We start from the raw sequence: 21,290 nt of genomic DNA, 5'->3' as shown, positions 1-21,290 counted from the left end.
ACGTTCTGCACAAAAACTGGAGTCAGATCAAAAATTGGCTCAGATCATACTCAAATTATTAAGTTTAGAATTAATAATTCTGCCTATTTTAATGAAACCTGTCTTGATGGATTCCTTGAGTCATACTGAGAACAGTGATACCAATAATGAATAATTGAACTTGCTGTCTGTCTAGGGATGGGCAAGAGTACTCGTTCATGAACCTGAAGGTGGCAATTCTGATTGGTTGTTGGGTCATTTTGGGCCGGGTACCTAAGGTTTGATTGGTTGGAGTTAGACAGCATGCCTTTCAGACTGGCGAAATAAAGTGAAACTGGATTTGAAAGTATGCACTGCAGTGATACCTGGAATCACTTTGATCATGAAATACAGTTAAGTGCTAGCCTGACATTGTCATACTCAATTCTAGTCAGAATACGAGTCTGATTCTGCTCCATTGGGCTGTAATTATGGGGCATTTCAATCGAAACAGGATAGACCTACAACCAAACAGAGTGACACATAATGTTAGTTGTCAAATGTCAACAGAACTCGAATACACTTTGTTGCCAAGTCTGCGGTTTCCCCGAGGGTTGTTTTCCATGTCTGCGGGTTGAAGTGACCTCAATTATGTAATAGACCCAGGACTGTGAATTTTAGTGGACAATCTTGCCAAAATAACGCAGATTTTACCCCCCAAACGGCATTTTTTTTTTTTTTTATGGAGAAATTTCGGTGGCCACCAATTCCGAAATGGCCACTATGTAGAGCCCTGCACCGCATAGTCTACATTTTATAAATTAAATATTTTTACCTAGTGTGAAATTTGGTTGCACAAATGATTTACTCGTATTTACAGGGACTTAAACACGCAGAGTTTTCTTTCTGCATGTGCTTGTTTTGTCTTAATTTAAGTTGTTATACTTACTTATAATTTCCCTACTCTGTGGTTGCTCTCAATTTTATGTTGTGGGTTTGCATATTCATTGCCTTGTCATCGCTTACGAGAAATGCAAGAACCTTTGGTTACTGTCTAAAGTAAGTGATGACACAATTTTAATTTTTGGGTGAAAGACTCTTTTAAGATTCTGATCACTCTAGACATGCCCCGGAGGGGTAATGTGAAAATGGGCAGTGTGTGCCCGGCAATTTCCATTTCACTTTGGAGTGGCTTGCATCATGCCAACCAGCAGAAACTCTCTGGCAAAGTATCAGGTTTGTCTTTTTAAAATGTGTGACACTTGTTGGAATGCAAGTTTTATGCTGGAAATTTGCCAAAATGTTCTCTGCGTATAACAGGTGTGACCATTTATATTGGAGCGATAGCAAGGTTATTTTGAACCTTCATATCTGGCAGTAGCACTTAGACTAAGTCCACCACTGATTTCAGATTTCTTTTTATAACCCCTGTTCGTTAACTGTAGCCCTTGTCAGTCTCTGGATCTGAGAAAAAGCTAAAGCTAAAGGGAGTTCCACAGGGAACTGGCTTTGGTCCAGAAGACTGAGTAAAGCATACACGAAGGCACCCGAGCTTTGTCCTATTTATCCCGTTTATCATCTGCACTGGTGTTAGTACTTCTATTGCCCCCAGGCTTTATTGCCCAACTTTTATTGAACTTCCTCCAGCAGTAATTATATGCACAACAAGCACAGTTACTGTGTGTGAATATAGACCCTTCATATAAAAAATGAAAACCCTGCAGGGAAGTTGCATGTTGCAGGACTTGCTGTAGTCTTCACTTTGTTTCACATACGCCTTGGTTTTATATTAGATTTGTTTGCATTTAGTCTATAGGTTGTTGGTCCAAACTAGATTACATTCACTTCGTTTCTGCAAGCAACATACTATTAAATCAAACTGTGTAGTCCTTGATGCACTGTAGAGAGGTCTTGTCATGTTTGTGCACATAAGGATTTCACCATTTTGGCAGGGCTGTGGAAAACCTCTCTCTCAGAGATTTAATTTGAAATGTATGATACAGGTGGAGTTTTTTGTTTGTTTTTGTTTTTTCTCAAGTTACAATTAGATTTTTATGCTAGTGTTTTTCGTGTGAAGTTTATGATGGATGTATGTGCAAGTGGAAGCAGAAGCCTTCTTGTTGAAGACTAGGTGCTTTTTCCCCCTTACTGTTTTCTTCATTGAATTGTTCTGGAAGTTCAGCTTGAATGATCAAATGAATCTTTTTAATTTGCTTGTGTGACCATGAAATATTTTTGTCTGAAGTACTAATGATTTGTTTAATGCATTTGTTGAATTAATTAGAATAAACTGAAAGGAGAAACCATAATAGAGTTGGACATTATTATCTGCAATTTTTCTTTCGCTTTTACTGTTGTGATTGAATGAAGTCCAATGATTACAACTGAATGTAGGGGGCATTTTCTGGCTCACTGGTTATGTCACTAATAATTTTTTAGCACAATAATGTCATATTGATGCCTGTTTTTGAGGCTTTTCTTGATAGATTCCTTTTCAATCTTCTCTCTCTCGCTCTCTTTTGCTTATTTATTTTTATTAAACTGGTTTACTGAACAAATTGTCTTTCCTTAAATTAATTAAATTATAACTTACATTTAATTAAAGATAATGCTGTAAATTATATAGACAGCTCTTACCTGCTGCTATATTATAATATTAAAGGTTAACAGCAGAGGCCAAGCTATTAACCAAAATTCAGTTTCTATTTATTTTTAGATATAATAATCAACACTCATATTTTGCAAGCATGTAAAGTTCTTGCATTATCTTCTAAATTTCCAATTTGTTGTTGAAATATACACAGTGTCTGTCAGTTTTTTTATTTAAACATAGATTAAATATTTAAACATAGATCATCAAGACATCACTTAAAGGAACATGCCACTGTTTTTAGAAATAGGAATTATTCAGCTTTCCTACATTTAGATATGTGGGCAAATGCATATTTGTCTCAGTGCATGCATTGTTTTAGTTTGGCAGGGTTGCTGCTAGCTTAGCATAATGAATATAATCCTATGTTGTAGGGCTGTGTATTGCCAAGACTCTGGCGATACAATACGTATCACGATACAGGGGTTACGATACGATATATTGCAATATATTGAGATATTGTAAGAGAGGCAATATATTGCGATTATTTCTTTTTTGTGTGTTTTTGTTTTTTATAATTTAAAAGAATAAAGAAAAACCATAAGCCTAAAACACAAGACAACGTATTTTATTTAATTAATACAGCCTATAATTTATATCACTAATCATATGCAATGTGCAATCTAAGTTAAGGGAAATGTAAAGTGACTGCAGGATTCTTAATGTGTAAATGTTTTAAAGGTTCACAGTATAGCAGTGGCTATTTAACAACAGAAAGGGCAGTCCATTTCATGACTGAATGACTGTTTGTTTTATATTTAACACAGTAGCCCCGTTCGTATAGAATGCGTTTTTGCAGCGAGAGGCGCCTTTTTTGAATGGATTTCGGTTGCCAGAGAGCGTTATGCACGCTGCTTATGCGCCCTGGGCACCTCGCGTTTTTGGAGCGCTCCGAGCGCATGAAGTTGAAAAAAAGTCAACTGAGCAGAGAAGCGCGCAACATCATCGCGCTTATGTTCTGTTGTCCAAACGAATGAATAAAGAGGCGGGCCTTCCGTTGTGTTGACCGTTACATTGATTTGACTGACAGTAATGTTTCTAGGCAACCCCCGAATCACCTGTAAAGCGCACTGCTCATTTTTGAATGAAAAAACGCCGACCAAAAAAGGGAGTGCAGTGCGCCTCGCGTTTTCGAACCTGAAAAACGCGTTCTGTGTGATCGGGGCCTAAAGCTGTTTTCTATAAAGCAGTCTATTGTATAAAGTGCTATTTCAAGAACTGAACTGCAGAGCTGGTGCATCCATATCCACATCGCTATTATCTTTCGTTCTCCTGCCACCGCTGTCAGTTTTGGCATGTGTTTTTGTTACTGAGAGGAAAACGTGCAGTACATTCTATCGAAACACTTCTCAGCAGCGCGGGTGACGTCAGGATGTTAAGCGAGCTCTGTTTCAATGTGTTTCTGAGTATTAGATTCTAACTTGGCCTATTTTGCAAACAAAATGTTTCTTGTCGATTTCCTTAGTGGCTTCTTTTTAGCTGAAGCCAAAATGACTCCACACTTCAGCTCAGTATACTGCAGGAGCGGAATAATGCTATCGTCTTGAGAGCTGGGTTTGCTAATGTAAACACTAGTGATGCACGCACTTTTACCTTGCGCTTCCCCGGCTCCGCGTCAGTTATACGTTCTGAGATAACACTGCCATCTAGCGGTTGGGTGTTATACAGTCTGTGGTTTAAACCGAACACAAAGCCACGAATCTTGGATGTAAATAAATAAATAAATATATAAATATCGATACAGCGTTTTTGAGAATCGATACAGTATCGCCAAACATATTGCGATATTCACGTGTATTTATATTTTCTTACACCCCTACTATGTTGCCAGATAGCATGTCCCGAGTAAGTGATCCCAACCCCCCATAATTACTTTCTTGTGGCCTGCGTATTCACAACCAGTACAGTTAGTGATGCAGATTAAGACTTGGCGATTTCCTAGGCAGATATTGACTTAGTACTATATTTTGGGGAAGCACAGGCGAAGCACTGCTACTTCAGAGATATCACTGCTCTAATCCTTACGTTCTCCGGCTGTTGAGCGATTGCAATGTGTTGATATCTCTGCGCTCAAGTAGCAGCGCTTCCTTGCATATACTGCATACATGCGTTGCATCAATTTTAAAAGAAAAAGGTAGAAGTGCACTGAAATGAATATTCTGAATTTACTTGGCCAAATTTTTTTTGTATTGTTATTAATTTAATTCTATAATTTTCAATAAAAAAAGTCAATTTTCAAAAGTCAATAAAATATAATAACCACCATATGTAACAACCATTTTATTTAAAGTAACGAGAATTTACTAAAAAATGTATTAAATATCAATATAATCTTCATGTAGTTCTATGCAACAGAATCAGATTTAACAAATTTTAATTTGTTTGTCAAAATAAAGTATACTCCTAGAAAGCTATTATTTATCTGGGCATGTGAGTAGATAGTCAGGAGCAGGTTAGAGAGCATAGCACACAACCAAATATAAACCACAAACCAAATATAATTCTGGAATACCTAGAAAAAGGGTCTCACTTAAATTTTGAAAAACACTGCCCTAAGGGACCTTAAAATAGTTTAATGATTAACAAATACAAAGTCTGCAGGATAAACATCAATACATTTCAAATGTCTCAATACATGTATTTTCGACCATAGGCTTCTTTTCTTTAACAGCTTATTATGCTTGACCCACAGGTGGAGGAAAGCCTGGTCAAGGTGCGAAACGCTGGCACGGAGCAGGACCTGGGTATCCAGTACAAAGCTCTGAAACCGGAGGTGGACAAACTGAATGTGATGGCGGCCAAGAGGCAGCAGGTAAAATGCAGCCACCCCTCAAACCCCATGTTTTCATAATCAAAGGAGAACCTTTCAGGGTTGTACTGACTTTGGATAGCATTACGTCATCTGCCCACATGTGGAGTGAAGAGCTATGTAGTTCTGGTTAACGTTATTATGCGTATAACCAAAAACAATCTTCTTAGTACTGGTCTGGGAGGGGGAAGCAAGACTGGGTTGGAACAGGGAGAGTGACAAAATCTATTTCAATTATATGAGAACTGGCTGTTTGGGATCTGGGGGTGTTTAGGAGGGTTAAGTGGTAGTCAATAGTGATGGATTTTAGGATACATTTTCCATGTGAGCTCTCTGATTATTAGAATGAACATTTGTATTACATTTGAAAGAGATTATAGTATCTTGACAATGAAAAATTATTTCTCAGTTCAAATATGGAGTTAGAGCTGCTCATTTTATTTATTCAGTGTGAATTACCTCTACCTCTCATGCTACACTGATCCTTTCTAAATGTATACATTTGTGACTGTCTGCTGATGCTGCTCACTCCCAAGGTGCAAATTGCTCGGGTACTAAAGATTTTTTAAGACGTTTTCTTGTGCCTCAGAGGAGTTATGCCTCAGAGAGCAGAATCCATTTTCAGTGAGGGCTAGTCCGCACAATGATGAAAACACAAAAATTGCCAAACTTAAAAAAAACATTTAAACATTTGGTGTATGATTTTGTGGATACAGATTAAAAAACCAAAGGTAAAGTTTGAAAATCTGACTGCACTGAATTTTAACGGTATGAATTAATCAGTGGCCACGATTTGTTAAACTTAATGACAGAATCTTTCGGTACGGTGTATAAACTGAGGGGACAAATTGCAAAACTGTGGCCATGGATTTGCAGGCCTTGTTTTTTTTTTTTTTTTCTCCTACAGGTGACTTCCCAGACTCTATACAAAACTCTGTACAAGCCAGGTCTCTATTTTTTGGGTGGGGCTGTAACTTGTGTTCTGACAGACAGCAATTTTTGTCAACACGTTACACTGACTTTAAGTACAGGGCAACAACAGGAACAGTTTAGAAATTAGAGGTTGTTCATTCAGGACACATTCTCTTTTCAAACTGTTCAACAGAGTGTAAATAGAGCATGTTTTTTTATTATTTTTTTATTTTATTTTATTTACTTGAAAGAACATGAAATGCTAAAGTCGATCTGGCTCATTTTTACACTGACTGTCAATTGATCTATTGGTAAGCTCCGCCCCCCTTAGTTACTGTTGCTAACTTGGACAAACAAACGGATTTGTTGTCTTACAATGACAGCTGTCAGTGTGAAAAAACATCTTGGGATGATGTTTGGACAAAAAATGTAGCGTATACCCTGTCTGAATGATGACCAAACTTTACTGATGGTTTATGAAGTTTATTACATCGTTTTTCACTCCAAAAAATCACCATAAGAGCTGAGCAAACAAAGCGTGCACATTAAAGTCTCATTCACAAACTCTCTCTCTCCATTGCATTATCATTAACATACACAGCAAATTACACAAAAACACTCATGCAGTCATACTGCTAAAGGACTAATACAAATAACAATAAACAAACATGTATAGACCATGTACCTTTTCGTGGGGGCAGTTTATAACTGGTAAATCTATCTGCAAAACAACTCTGATAAACTGCATGCTTGCAAGCTCTCCCTTTCACTACCTGTAAAGTATAATACCCATCAAAATAGGAGTCCCTCAACTACAGTAAGACAGATAATGTAGACCTTAAACATATTTAAACTTACAGAAATATCAAAAATGTTTACAAAAACAAACTAAACGAGACAGGAGAAGCCTTATGCTCGCAGATGATAACATCCAGGATCAACACTGTTCATACCCCACAGGTTTAGGTTAAATTAATTTACATGTGACCATCTTACAGAGAGATGCACTGAAATGTAGACCATCGTTTATGTGTTTGATCTATTTTACACCGTTACATGACGTAAGAACAGTTACTTACCTATCACTAACTTTAATCGTAACAGCCAAGTATGACAACCAAAAAACCTGGAATGAGTGTTACAGTAACCCAGGAACATAATTTTACCATTTTTGTAGCCGAAACCCCATAAAACCAATGAGAGCATCAGATTTTCCAGTGTTTTTGTCGCTGAAACCTAAAGATGTCTGGGTTCAAGTGCCTGTGCAACTCCTATTGGCTCATTTGCGTTCGAGGAGAGGGGCTTACCGATAGGTCAATTCTAAATGTAGACAATGACCAAAACGGCCAATGTCTCTGCTTAACGGAAGTGGTCATGGCAAGTTTTTCTATGCTGCAGATTTGCTAGACTGTACGTTCATGATCTGATTATGAGCATATGTTGGCCTTTAGCGGTACATCGCTCTGAGTGCTTGCTTCAATGTCCTTATTACAGGGATCTAACATCACCCCTAAATTCTTCTCCTTCCCCCTCTTTTTTTATGACAGGAACTCAAGGACGTCCATCACAAAGACCAAATGGCGGCAGCTCGTGGTGTCCTTCAGAGGAACGTCCCTATGTTGTACAAGGCTTCACATGCCTGTCTGCAGCACCCAGATGTGGCCGCGTACAAGGCCAACCGGGACCTTATCTACAAGCAGCTGCAGCACGCTGTCTCCGGCATATCTAATGCAGCCCAGGCTACCAGCAGCGAGGACTCGAGCTTCTCCCAGCCTGCAGGAGGAGGAGAGCTAGCCTACGCCCTCAACAACTTTGATGTAAGTACATTGGATGTCACATTTTTGGGCCAGTTTCTTTGATCCAGACAGAAATAGCCAGCTAATAAGTAGTATCAGTGGAGTATTGTCATTCAGCATCAGGACTAGGCATGTGCCGATATCAATTTTTCATGTTGCGATTAATTGCTGAAGTTTTATCACGATATTGAAATATAAAGTTGCAAAAAAAGTGTTGCCATAGCATAACAGCTTTAAGAACTATTTTTGTAAGAACAAAAACTGAATGTTTAAATACAATAATGCACCAAAAATATATACAGCTCTGGAAAAAAATTAAGAGACCACTCAATGAGAAATCAATGTTAAGTGGTCTCCGGATTTTTTTCAGAGCTGTAAAAGTACAATTTTCAAACAGATTAAAGTGTAAAAGAATTAGGCTATAAAGAACAACAGGTTACAAATTACAAAAAGGTCTCATTATTTAATGCATTAACTAAGGTTGAGCAATAGCTACATTTGTTACAGAAAGTATAATGTTTTTGGTAATGTTAGTTAAGAAATACTGATCATTGTTAGATTTAGGTCCATTAAAAAGTTATTTTGATTTTAATGTTATTAAATAGTAACTAAGAAATTAACATTACTTAGAATAATGAATTCTTTATAAGTGTTTTTCATTGTCAGTTTGGTAATAATGAATTAACATGTTAACGAAGTCGTATGTCTCAAAGTTTTACTGAACAATGACAAATAATCAGAACAGTTCTAATTATTAGGGCATGTTGTAGTCCAGATTAAAACATAAAAATGTTTAAGTTTGAAATTAAATAGCCTATTAAGTCTTTCTGTATTAAGTATTTGGGGCTGTGATGAACAACATTGAGATTTAAAAACAACACGCGTTTTGTTTGTTTGCGGGTTTCCGGGGTAACAGCTGCATTCTGCAGTTCATCAGCGCCCTCTGCTGTCACTGAGCGGCGTCTCCTTCACTCGTTCATGTGCTTCTCATCTTACATCTGAGCGCGTGTCCCTTTGACGCAGAATACAGCTTGTTGAGCATTTATATGGTTGATGGGCAAAGAATGCTTGAGTGGATTATAAAAAAAATATTAATTGTTAATAAATTATTATTTACGATATTTTAAAGTGCCCACGATAACAATATCGTGCCTATTCATTATCGTGATAAATCGCATTATCGAAAATCGGCACATGTCTAATCAGGACCAAGACTAAAATGAGAATTGGCCTCACTCTAATTGAATGGATCGTGCTCCGTGATCATTGTCATTTAGGGTATTTAAAAACAAAAACTAATTAAAGGATTTTGCCCATTGCATTGGGACAGGAGAAGATACAGGAGGAGGCTCTTTACAGCTTGGTGTGCAAAAAATGCAAGGCTTGATTTGGAAACTTTTGGTAAACTTTGCTTTCAGTTGTGTGAAAAGCGCAGAAAGTTGTTTTGTAACTAGTGATGATGAGGAACATATTGTGAGTAGGATCGAACCGAACAGCAGTTGCTTCATCCTCTGCTTCTGCTACACACGGTTTTATCAACAAAGACCGTGAGAGCAGCGAGTTGTTGACAAATCCAGTATGTGATTGAACTGTGTCGAGGAGACCGTAATCCACGATTCAATCAGATTATATTTGTATGTCCAAACAAAGCTGAGCTACTGACCTCAGAGAGTCTTTCACAAGTTTGAACTTTTTTTTTGTTGTTGTTGCAGGGTTTGGTCAGGTCAGCACCAAAAGCTTATAGGAAATAGCATGCTGATTTGACTAAGTAATACATTTGTCCTGATGTGATTTGCATTAATAATTCAGATCAGAGTCTCTAAATTTAATTTGAGGTTAAGGGTAGCAAGTGATCATTAGCTATCCTTCATTTATTTGCGCTTTGAACGGTTAGTCTTTTTCTAGAATAGGATGCGAACCATTAGTCTAACCGTTTTTGGTCTGTTGCACACTCAACATTTTAAACAACCGGTTAGTGAAATAATAAATTCAAATGATATGCATGAACTGAAATGTTGCCATAGAGATCTTAAATAAGAAAGAAAAAATGTAGGTTACAATGGCACCAGCTGTGCTTGTGCACTGGTTGACTGCATTTATGTTGAATTTGTTTGTGTCTAGCAAATGCAACAAGCACTCTTAAATAATGGATCTTTTTTTTTTGTTCTTGATGGACAGGGTGGGAATTGACTTTCTCCACGTGCCTCAATGATCGCTAAATGGAGAATTTTACTAGCAAGGGTTGTCCATGCACTTTTATTTATAATAGTTAAAATATATATATATTTTTTAGCAAAATAATTGTGATTTTTATCAATCACAATTAATGTTCAGATATTCCAGAAAAAGATAAGTTAATGCACTCACACACATACACAATAGAAATATGGGTGTAACATTACACTCGTGTTACAATTTGATACAAATTGCAATATTACAATATTTTAAGGTAAAATAAAGGTATTAATAATTATAATAAGTATCACCATGACCCACAAATATTGCAGTATTATAGATTTATGTTCAACATTTAGATATTGTAGTTTAATGTAGTTATGTCACTGAAACACTGGTATTCTTCTTGCACACAAAAGCTGTGCATGTACAGACTCTCCCGGTGCTAAAACTATTTGAATAATCATACTACTAAAACTAAATGTGATGGGTTCATGAACTGGCTTTTTATTTATGAGGTAAGTAGTAATAGGCTATTTTCTTCACTGCTTTTTAGCCTCTATCCTGGAACGCTCGGTTCTTATCAACGTGCCACACTTAAGACTTGTAAGTAAACGCCACTACTACGATTGGATATAGGCATGTTTAATGTGCTTCAGCTCTCCCTTGAGTACATGTGAGGATTTGTTTTGAAAGCGTGTGGAGAAAAAGCAAGCGGAATGATTCAGCCACAGGGCTCACAAAATTTGCTCAAACAAAAAAGGATTTATCGCTTATCCACCCGCAATTACTTGGAATTTTATTTTGTATTACTTGGCCTGCCCGATCGGTGGATATAACAATGAGTCATGCATCTCTTAACACACGTGCCAGCGCCTCACTGCAGAGTCAGACAAATCAAAGCATGATCTCAACTTCCGCAATTGTATTTTTCCTTCAAATATCAAATCAAGAGTGAACAACACACTTGGTAGCCTATCTGGAAAACGCATATCCCTGACACGTTAGGCTTTTTGGGCCCTGGCTCATAGGCTACATGTCTGAGTCTGATCAGTGATAATGATTAATAGCAGATTACCTGAAATAAAGGATTCTCCAGCACTGTGACAGCGTGCTAAGGTAGAAAACGTACACATAATCAATAGATATCAAACTTTTTACCAAATCGGTAACAATGGTTTTAATGGTTTTAACAATTACATAATTACCATTACAAATTGAACAAAACAAAACAAAAAAGCAAAGAGGTTAACAGTGATCAGAGAGCTTACAAATCAGTGAAGCGTTGGAATCGGGATCAGTATGACAAGAAATTGGTACTCCGTATCGGTTGCAAAAATCCTGAATGGAGCATCCCTATTTAAAACTAAAATGTATGTAATTGCACAAATGCCAAAGAAAATGTTATAATTCCCCACCATTGCGAATAAACAAAACAACCTGCATTAAAAATGACATGAAAACATCTTGCAACTCTCTGCTGATCTCTACAATTTGTTAGTGTGTGTGTGTGTAGTTTTTGCATTGACTGAAGCAGGGTCCCTTTAATCAAGCTTGAAGCTGCTAAAGGACTGTTTACAAACAGTGTTTCTCTTCATGTGCAGTATACACTTTATTTGCTGTTTTGAAATGGATGCTTTCCTTCATGAATTAATGATGAGAGAAGGCTTAGAGATTAGCACAGCACTTTATTTAATCTTTAACATTCATAATTAGAGCATGTCTATTAGTCCAGCTCATATCCACAATTCTGTTATGATGTATCGTATACCTTTGCCTGGGCAACGCAGCTTGAAATATGTGTAAAGTAGGGCTGCACGATTGACAAATCATAATAGTTGATTATTCCCCTTTAAATTATAATTTTGATTAAGATAATCACAATTTACATTAAATTATGTTTTGAATAGCTTTATACCATTGTTTGAAACAACTGCATGCCATCCCTAATGCTTATTGGCACATAAATGTCTCCGCAAAACAGATATAAATCCGATCTTCAATTACCGCACTATATTAACGGCGTCAAAACAACAGATATGGGCTGCATTTTATTGATCATCCGATCATTTCAAAATCAAAGACCGGAATGAGCGAGTGCGGACAAGCAGCTCTGGTAAGATCATTCAGTTTCTTCACTTTTAATTAATATAATTGCATGTTGAGCATTTGCAACTTTTGGTTTTTGTTGTAGTTTGTGCATTGGTTTAATGAAGAGATACTCGTCTGTGGCGATGCGTGCTGCATAGTGCCGTCATATCTGGCTATAACGTTATATAGCCTATAGTGGTGTGCACGAATATTCGAATAGTTGAATATTCTATCTGTAGTTAATATTCAAAAGCTAAAAATACTATTAGAATTTTAATTCGTTGATTTGCTGGCTGTAAATGCAGTGAATATATGAGAAATCCCTCTTAATCTCACAGTTAATCTCACCCACCTAAATCCACTGGGTGGTGCTGTGGAGCGGGTAAATGAGTTGTGTATTTGATCACATAATGCCGTCGTCTGCCTCGCAATGTTTGGAATTAGATGACAATTGGAAAAAAAATCTTACAAAATGGCGTTATTTTTGATCAAATCAGTTAATGAAACTGAGTTATATCACCAGAACAACGAGAATCATATCCAAACACCAGTTGAAAGAGGAAAGAGTCCATGACTGGGTTCAAGAGTGCGGGTAAGCGAATCTGTCCCCCGAGAGAGAGAGAGATTACTTATAATAGCAACAGTGTTCTCAAGACAAATGCTTGCTTTAAGTTTCGCAAACACAGTGCTTCACTTAAACTTCACTTAACCGTTATCTTTGTCTCCGCAACATCTGTCAGTGGCACGTTTTTTCACCCAATAATATCATCTAATATTATCATCGTTTCTTCCAACATGAAAATGAGAAACAATACAAACACGACAACCATATACCGACTATAGTATAGAATACAATAGAATGTTACAATGTTAGAGTGATATAACATTTTATCCCCCTATTTGCACATATTGCATAGTCTTACAGTCACTATATTTGTTTTCATAGCCTTTAATAACATATTAAGGAATATTGGGATATAGTATGTGGATGTGAAATTTATTTTGTATAAATTATACGTGAATACCATCACACACAGCAGAAACGTAACGCGTCTCACACCAACATGTGTGTTACTGAACGATTCAGTGTTTGAATGAACGACTCAATGGCTGACTCATTAAGACGGCCACCTACTGGAGGCTTAGTTTCATGTTTAAACATACTTTCCAACATTTCTTTTTTGTCTATTCAAAACTACAAATCTCAAAACATTATTTAATGCAGTTGTAATTTTTCAGTGTAAATTTAATTTTATTGTTAACAGCCCTTGTAGTGTCTTAATTTAATTTAGTGTATTGATCAAATTTAACAATATAAAATTAAACCTGAACCATAGCCTATATTTAATAAGATTAGGGGGGAAACGCCCTTTATAAAAGGTAAAAATATAAAACATTTGAAATGATTCAATAAAAATAAAATAAAATAAAATAAAATATCACAAATATAACAGATCTAAATATATCAAAGCCGATTGAACACTGGTGAGAATATTGCATCAGAATAAATTAGTTACAACATGCACACAATAAAAAAAAAAAAAAAAAAATCAAACTTTTTTCCGGGCAAGCAAATTGCTTGACACGCCTACATTCTGTTGGCGACATTCACTGTGTTGGCAAAAGTTACCAGCATTCCATTGAAATGAATAGAATCATGTCTTTGTGTATCGCTGGCGGTGTGAACGGGGCTTTAAAGATGCAGAATAATGTAAGTGTTTTTTTTTTTTTAATCGCGATTTAGAAATTTGATTTAATTGTGCAGCCCTAGTATGAAGTCAATTAAGCCGATACACTCCGCTTTCTCCTGATAAATTTGCCAAAAAAGCATTCACTGCAGGTATTCGTGTCTCTTGTGGTAAGAGTGTTTGTTCATCAGAATCCCTTTGCCTCAATTAGCTGTTTCTATCATAAATATGAATACTGGTATATTAATATTTCTCACACAATGGAGTCAGGAGTGGTGTCGTCCTGCTAAAGAGAGAACCAACACATCAAATCAAACATGTCACTCTGTTCTCTCCTTTTATTTATTTATTTATTTTGACAAGTGCATTCTCTTTCTCAATTCTGGGCCCTTTAATTACTGGAGTAATGGGTTGTTGTTGTGTTTTGTTCTCCCTTTTGTTTCTCCAAACTGTCTCTGGGGTGGTTGGCTCTGAGCTCAGGGACTTTACTAAGCTCTGATCCTCAAAATCTGCTGTTTTTGTGGCTCACATGCTCTTACCTACAGGGCCTTTTTATATGACTAAAAGGGTGGCTTCTTTTTCTCTTTTCTCGTTTTGATTCCTTACTCTCATCTTCCCCCTTGACTGCAAATATATCTGGAAGTTGAGATTAATACAGAATTCATTAGTCATCTACCGAGCTGTAGGTGTAGTAGCATGAGTCAGTCTCACTCTGTTCTCGTTCTTTTGCTCCCCTACACCACATCATTCGTTCCCGTTTTCCTTTTTACACTGCAATTATCTACAACAATGAACTGGCATCCTCTTTTTTTTTCTGCCTCTGACTGGAGCCTATAATGCATTGTATGCCACTTTTGTTGATGAACTTATCAACTGTATCTTTCCTCTTTGTTTTACACCCAGGGTTGGATTCCACTAGCCTGGTCCTACCAGACTCTCATACATTTCATTTTTTGGAGAGTGTGGCCACTCTCCTTTGACAAGCGTTAAAACTATATCTGTCATAACCAATCACTAACATTTGGTCTTGACGTTTGTCATGTGCCATTTCTTCTTAGCCAGCCCAACTCCTTCACCATTAGCCTGTTTCACACATACTCCGAGAAACAATACAAACAGGACAACGACAACCATAACTTATACCAACTTGTGTGTGTATGTTCTGCACAATATAGCTAACATAGCGCTCTGATTTCTTAGTGGTTTTTTTTCCCGCTTGCGCTGCTTGAGCTTATAATGCTTTTGTTCTTTAGGCATTTTTTTTTTTACACATACTGTTTAATGTTTTAAAACCATATATAAGTGTGTTGTGTACATTGCCTAATCATAAGCTTGTTCAGAAATGGTGACATGTTGATTAAAAAAAAGTCTCTCTCATTTTCTCAAAATACCTAATTTAAATTAACGAATATTCGAATATTCGATTTTTATAAACCCAAATATTTGAATACAATATTTTGGGAAAATGCCCATCCCTAGTACGGACACTGGCGGCGGCATTCGGCACCTGTCCACGGAGACTCAGGAATTTGTTGGAGAACAGAGCTCCAAATCAAGGTCTTATATAGAATATTATATTTCCCTCAAATTGTCAATGTACATACTGATTTCACCCTGTGTTACAAGATACACCCATCGTGCAGATCTTCTGTCAGAAGTCCATTTAAACTGAGCTTGCGCAAAAATGTGCGCGTCTGGGGTGAGAAACCTGAGCCTCGCATCTGGTGTGCGATTTCCCCGACCCCCCCCCCCCCCCCCCCAAGACAAAGAGACAAAGCTAATATTGGGTGAGTCTTAATCAGCTAGTTCAGTAGCCCAGGCGATCAAGACATACCGGTAATTCTTTGGACTGACTCCCTGATCAGTGCCCTGACTACTGAACTAGGGAGCAGATTGAGATGCATGCATTGTGAAGATCGATATTTGTAGCCTGCCTGACACAGTATTTTCAAAGACGTCGCATCTCTCATAGACTATTTAAAATGGCATATTTGCATCTGTTATATTCTCAATTTAATGTACAGAGCAATCCCTGCAAAGTTTTTAGGTTAACTATAGAAGAGACCAGGATTAGTGTGTGTTGCACAGGCAAGACTGGCATCGGGGCACGTGGCATCAGGATGGTTGTGCGCTCCATCGTGATGTCGGCCAGCCGTCACGACAAAGCCCTACTGAACATTACGATTAACTTGAATGCCCATTATATAAACTTGCAAAGTTTTTTTTTTTTTTTTTTTTTTTTCTCAGGGTGTCCGTGGGGTCTTAAAAAATATTAAAAGTTGATCAAAAGAGTTTGACTCCAAAAAGTATTCATGAATATATTTATTTTCTATTTATTTTCATCCCCATAAGTATTAAAAAAACAACGGGGTGCTACATCTAAGATAGGCTCGGATCGCGCGTGCGCCAGGGATGGAAATTAGCACCAGCCAAATGCGGGTCATTTTGAGTTGTGGCGGCGGGTCAACTCGCTTCACCTACTGAACATACTGTTTTACCTCTTTGTAAACTTTGTTCAACGCATGTGAGTGCTGCCGTATGTTCGCATATGAGCAGTCGCTTTCCCCGTAATCCCCCGCGTGAAGATGCGAATGAAGACTTGCGCGCTCTGTGAGAAGATCTGACACTGTGCATCATCCGAGAGCGCGCGCTCGTCTCTCAGCACGCAAATATTATAGATAATAGATCAAATGTAGTAATTAATTTTCACATGCAGTTACACATTGTCAATTAAAAACAAAAAAGTGGCTGGTAAAAACATTAAGTGGTAGATTTTGAAAAAAGTTAATTTCCATCCCTGGCGCGCGCTGTCTACGGGTGACGTCACGTATTTTGCGTAATACGCAGTTAGGTAGTCTCGCTCTCGCTCTCTCTTTCTCTCGCTCTCTCTTTCTCTCGCTCTCTCTCTTTCTCTCGCTCTCTCTTTCTCTCGCTCTTTCTCTCGCTCTCTCTCTCACTCTCTCTTTCTCTCGCTCTCTCTCTCTCACGCTCTCTCTCGCGCGCTCTCTCGCGCGCTCTCTCGCGCGCTCTCTCTCGCTCTCTCGCTCTCTCTCTCGCGCTCTCTCTCTCGCGCTCTCTCTCTCGCGCTCTCTCTCTCGCGCTCTCTCTCTCGCGCTCTCTCTCTCGCGCTCTCTCTCGCGCTCTCTCTCGCGCTCTCTCTCGCGCTCTCTCTCGCGCTCTCTCTTCCCCCCCACCCAATGATAACATTTAAAGCTGGCAACATAATGTTCATAATCCAGTAAATAATAAGTTTATCGCTGCGTGTGGTTGATCAGAATGAGTATATGTGAGAGGCAATAAATCTGAGCTGTTTTAAATGAATTAAGAGTATTCAAAACAGATGCTTTTGTGATGACCTTTAAGGCTATTGGTGTGACGTGGTTAAATTGTAAGTGAAGCAAATGTCCTGATTTTTCCTATTCTCAGCCAATCAATACTCTGCACAAAGCACGTTGAGATTTCTCACAGCCTGCAGCTCTATCCGTACCTGCGGCTTCTAGAAATCTTGGTACCCACAGACCTTCATTATATTGATTGCTGTACTATGTGATTGGCCCAGTTTTTACTCTTGACCTTGCATTCTGCTTTTCTGGAGATGCTGTATAGAGCTCATCTCACCAGATCGATCAGTGCACAGTTGAATTATTATTGCCATACCATCTTCTCTTTTAATGATTTCCAGTGATAATAAAACCTGTTTGCTGTTTTGAGTGATCTACCATTAGCTAAACCTGTGTAGAGACGTTGCCTTGAATCACTAGATGACATTTTCTTCTTAATTGCTGGATGCAACACAGTGGCGTGAGGGAAAAACAAAACAAACAAACAAAAAAAAAAAACCAAGACCAAATGCATGGTTACTAAAGTACCAGAAAATCATCAGAAAATACTTTTCATCCATTTGTAGTTTGGATGATGCTATGGGCAACACTACCGTTGCATTTGTGCTCAACAGATATATCTGTGATTGGCTATTAGGGCTGTCAACGAATATTCTAAATTCGAATATTTATTCAAATAGTTTTTAAAAAACGAATTTCGAAGGTGAAAATTAATATTCGAATTAAAAAAAAAAAAGCGGAAAAAAATTCCCCGCCACGGTAGTAGAGGCGTGGCTGTCTGCTTTGTGAGTGAGCGCACGCATGAGGGCTCGGACAGGTCACAGGAGTCGCACTGTCACTGCTGAAAGTGGAAAGTCTTGCAGTGAAGATGGCAGAAAGTGCAGAGCCCAACTCGACCGCAGCAGAGAAAGAGATTTTAACTCCATAATTTAAAAAGCCATGTCTGGAAGTACATTGGATTTTGGTCGGTAGGAGGATAAATGCACTTCTTCCACTGGTGTGATTATTTACCATGTCAAGGAAAAGCTCCATGTTTAGCACAGCTCGCTCGGAGCGCTCAATATGCTGTAAAACTTCAATTATTTTAATAATATTTGTTTCAATCACTGAATGAAGCCTGCTATATTGGGGACAAGAGTCGCGAGTCTCTTGCACAAAACTCTTGATTAGCACTCAAAGTTTGTTCATTTAAACCGCAGTAAGGGTGAGAGAGAGCTCTGCACTTTGCGGTCTTGGCCATTAGTTAAATTATATATAATAATTATATAATAATAATTATATAATTTATAATAACAGTCTACTTGTTTTTCTGTAAGTAATACATTGTCAAATATGTTAAACTTAAAAAGAATACCTATACAAGTAGTTAATGTCTCTTTGTATGTATTTGTCCTGTTATTGATGTAATGTGCGTCATTGGCAAAATGCGCGCCAGATGTTCGAATAGTTCGAATATTCGTGTTTGTTTTAGAGGGAATATTCAAACGTTATTTTTGAGCAATTTTGACAGCCCTATTGGCTACAAAGCTCAACACTGCAAAGACACATTGTAAATAGAAATCTTTAAAGCTATTTACAAACACTTACCAGGACTTAACCGTAATTAAAATGTTCCCTGCCAAAATTGACCTTTGCTCCAACAAAACAAATCCATAAAAGGATGTAGCGATAATGATTTTTAATTGCTTATCGGCCTGTTATTTGTTTATTTGTTTGTTTATTTATTTTCAAAAAATGCCCACTGCAAACAGAGTGTGACACAGACATTAGACCTATTTTATTTTTAACTTTTATTCTATTCTATTTCGGTGCTTGTAATTTGTGTATTTCTTTAACTAATAAATGAAATGCAAAGTTACATTTCTCTTACTGATCCATGGCTCGAAGTGTGAGTTTTGTGATCCGTTGTACCTGTACATATGGTATTGTTTCTGCATCAGTGAGATCTTGTCATTGATCGTTAATGATGCAGACAACTTTGTATATTAAAACTGCTCAAGCTGGAGATGTAACTGCTCTATTCTTAGTAGTAGCTGTTCCAGGAGACTAGAGATTCTCACAAAGGAGAGACAGTCCTCTGCCCAATCAGATGCCATCTGTTTAAATGGCAGGAAACAAAGTGGGCGTGAGTGTGTGCGCACATATGAGATGGGTAATGCTTGATACCTCAGATCATGTGTGTCTTTAATTTCCTGGTGACAGTGCATAAACTTCAGCACACATGCACATTTTTTCCACATCACTTCTTGCTGCATAATTTGAAGCTGCAGAGACTTTGCAGTGAGTCAGAGAGAGGCTTGTTGCCATACCAACGTGACACGCTAGCTAAAGAGGTCAGATGAGATGAGGCTAATAAACTCGGATTCTTAAAACTGAATTGTTGAATATTTTACTGTGTATGTGACATTAGATAAAGGGGATTGTCACATTTTTTTTAAAGATTGATTCTGCCCGCTGCTGTTCTCCCCATTTTCTTTCTTTCTTCCTAGGCAGCTATCTCTTTTCTGGCACATTAGTGACTCTCGTCATCGCTTTAATTGCACCAGACGTTGACAAGTTTATTCTTTGAGTAGGGGAGTGTGATGTCCCCAAGTGAATGTACCCAGCAGAGGGCATGTGGGGACATCTAAAATGTCATCCTGGCTCAAAAAGGAAAATGGAAATGATTTATATGCACAACTGCATTTTGTTGCCCTAGGCTTAACTCCAATTGCTCTGCTGTTTAGGGTTAGTAGCCTCACAAGATGCGTTTTTACTAAATACGGTGTTTACCCGAGCAGTTTTCTCTGTTGAAAGCTCTACTCAAGATGTACATGGCCCAAGTCTGTGATCTTACATAATGTGCAGTTAAGCTTGAGTTTTGTCCCACTTGTTTCACTTTCTTCCCCGTTAGGCCCCAGAAGACTGTACAAATGGCTTTTAAGATACCGTCTGTTACATAGAGTTGATTTAAAAGACAGCTGATGTGCACAGGCAAGCTAATGCAGCCTCTGATTGAGCAAAACCCATTGGCCTGAAATTGCATCAGGAGCCCCAGACCATCCTCTCAGATCTTGTGAATTATTGATTTGTCCAGTTAATGAATATCACAGCTTGTGCCTCAGCGTCCAGGGAGATAGATTCCAAAATCCTGTTCAGGCTTCACCGCCAATAATGACGGCCGCTTAACTGTCAAAGTCTTGTGAAGTTGGACATTTGGTATGTGAAAGCATAAATCACACTTTTTTTTCTTTCTTTCTTTCTCTCATTAAGCAAAGAAATGCTGAATTGCACTATTTTAGAGCATAAGATGTTTGAAATTAGAGGGAGCAAGACAGGAAGATTAAGCACTTTTTACACAGTATTAATACTCTGTTCTTTGTTTCTTTCCCCCTGCAGAAGCAGATTATCGTGGACCCACTGAGTTTCAGTGAGGAGAGATTCCGGCCTTCTCTCGAGGAGCGTCTGGAGAGCATCATAAGTGGCGCCGCCCTCATGGCCGATTCCTCCTGCACGCGTGACGACCGGCGCGAGCGAATTGTGGCTGAATGCAACTCTGTGCGGCAGGCACTGCAGGATCTGCTCTCTGAGTACATGGGCAATGTAAGTGCGCACATAATTTTTTTTTTTTTTTTTCTTCTCGTTTGCTGTTTTTCCCATCTGCAGTCCCACATCCCTAAATGATGGCAGCATGTACTCACCTGCTACCAGAGACAGACACTCTCCTGCAGGGAAGGAGAGGAGAGTTTTATTTCAGAGACGGTGCACACATCACGTTCACCTGGCGGTGTTGTATAAAGACCTTCAGTCTCAACACAATTTGTCCTGTGCCGCCTGGCTTTTGAAGAGAGGGGTTCAGTACACACACACCCCCTGCTGTGCTACTGATCA

At 38.2% G+C, this 21,290-nt stretch overlaps 1 protein-coding gene across 2 annotated transcripts in view; it reads left to right on the top strand.

Annotated features, from left to right (window-relative positions):
* The window catches only part of ctnna1 (catenin (cadherin-associated protein), alpha 1), a 134,599-nt gene that overhangs the window by 25,781 nt on the left and 87,528 nt on the right, over positions 1-21,290 (top strand). For both annotated transcript variants that reach the window (XM_067457174.1, XM_067457173.1), the window contains exons 5-7: positions 5,301-5,420; positions 7,877-8,146; positions 20,799-21,002. In XM_067457174.1, the coding sequence (XP_067313275.1) occupies positions 5,301-5,420; positions 7,877-8,146; positions 20,799-21,002 (594 nt within the window). The remainder of the gene's footprint in view (positions 1-5,300; positions 5,421-7,876; positions 8,147-20,798; positions 21,003-21,290) is intronic.

The sequence above is a fragment of the Pseudorasbora parva genome, chromosome 11, assembly GCF_024679245.1.
Source record: "Pseudorasbora parva isolate DD20220531a chromosome 11, ASM2467924v1, whole genome shotgun sequence".
NCBI lineage: Eukaryota > Metazoa > Chordata > Actinopteri > Cypriniformes > Gobionidae > Pseudorasbora > Pseudorasbora parva.
Note: the sequence above shows the minus strand (reverse complement) of the source record. Positions and strands in the feature narration are given on the sequence as shown.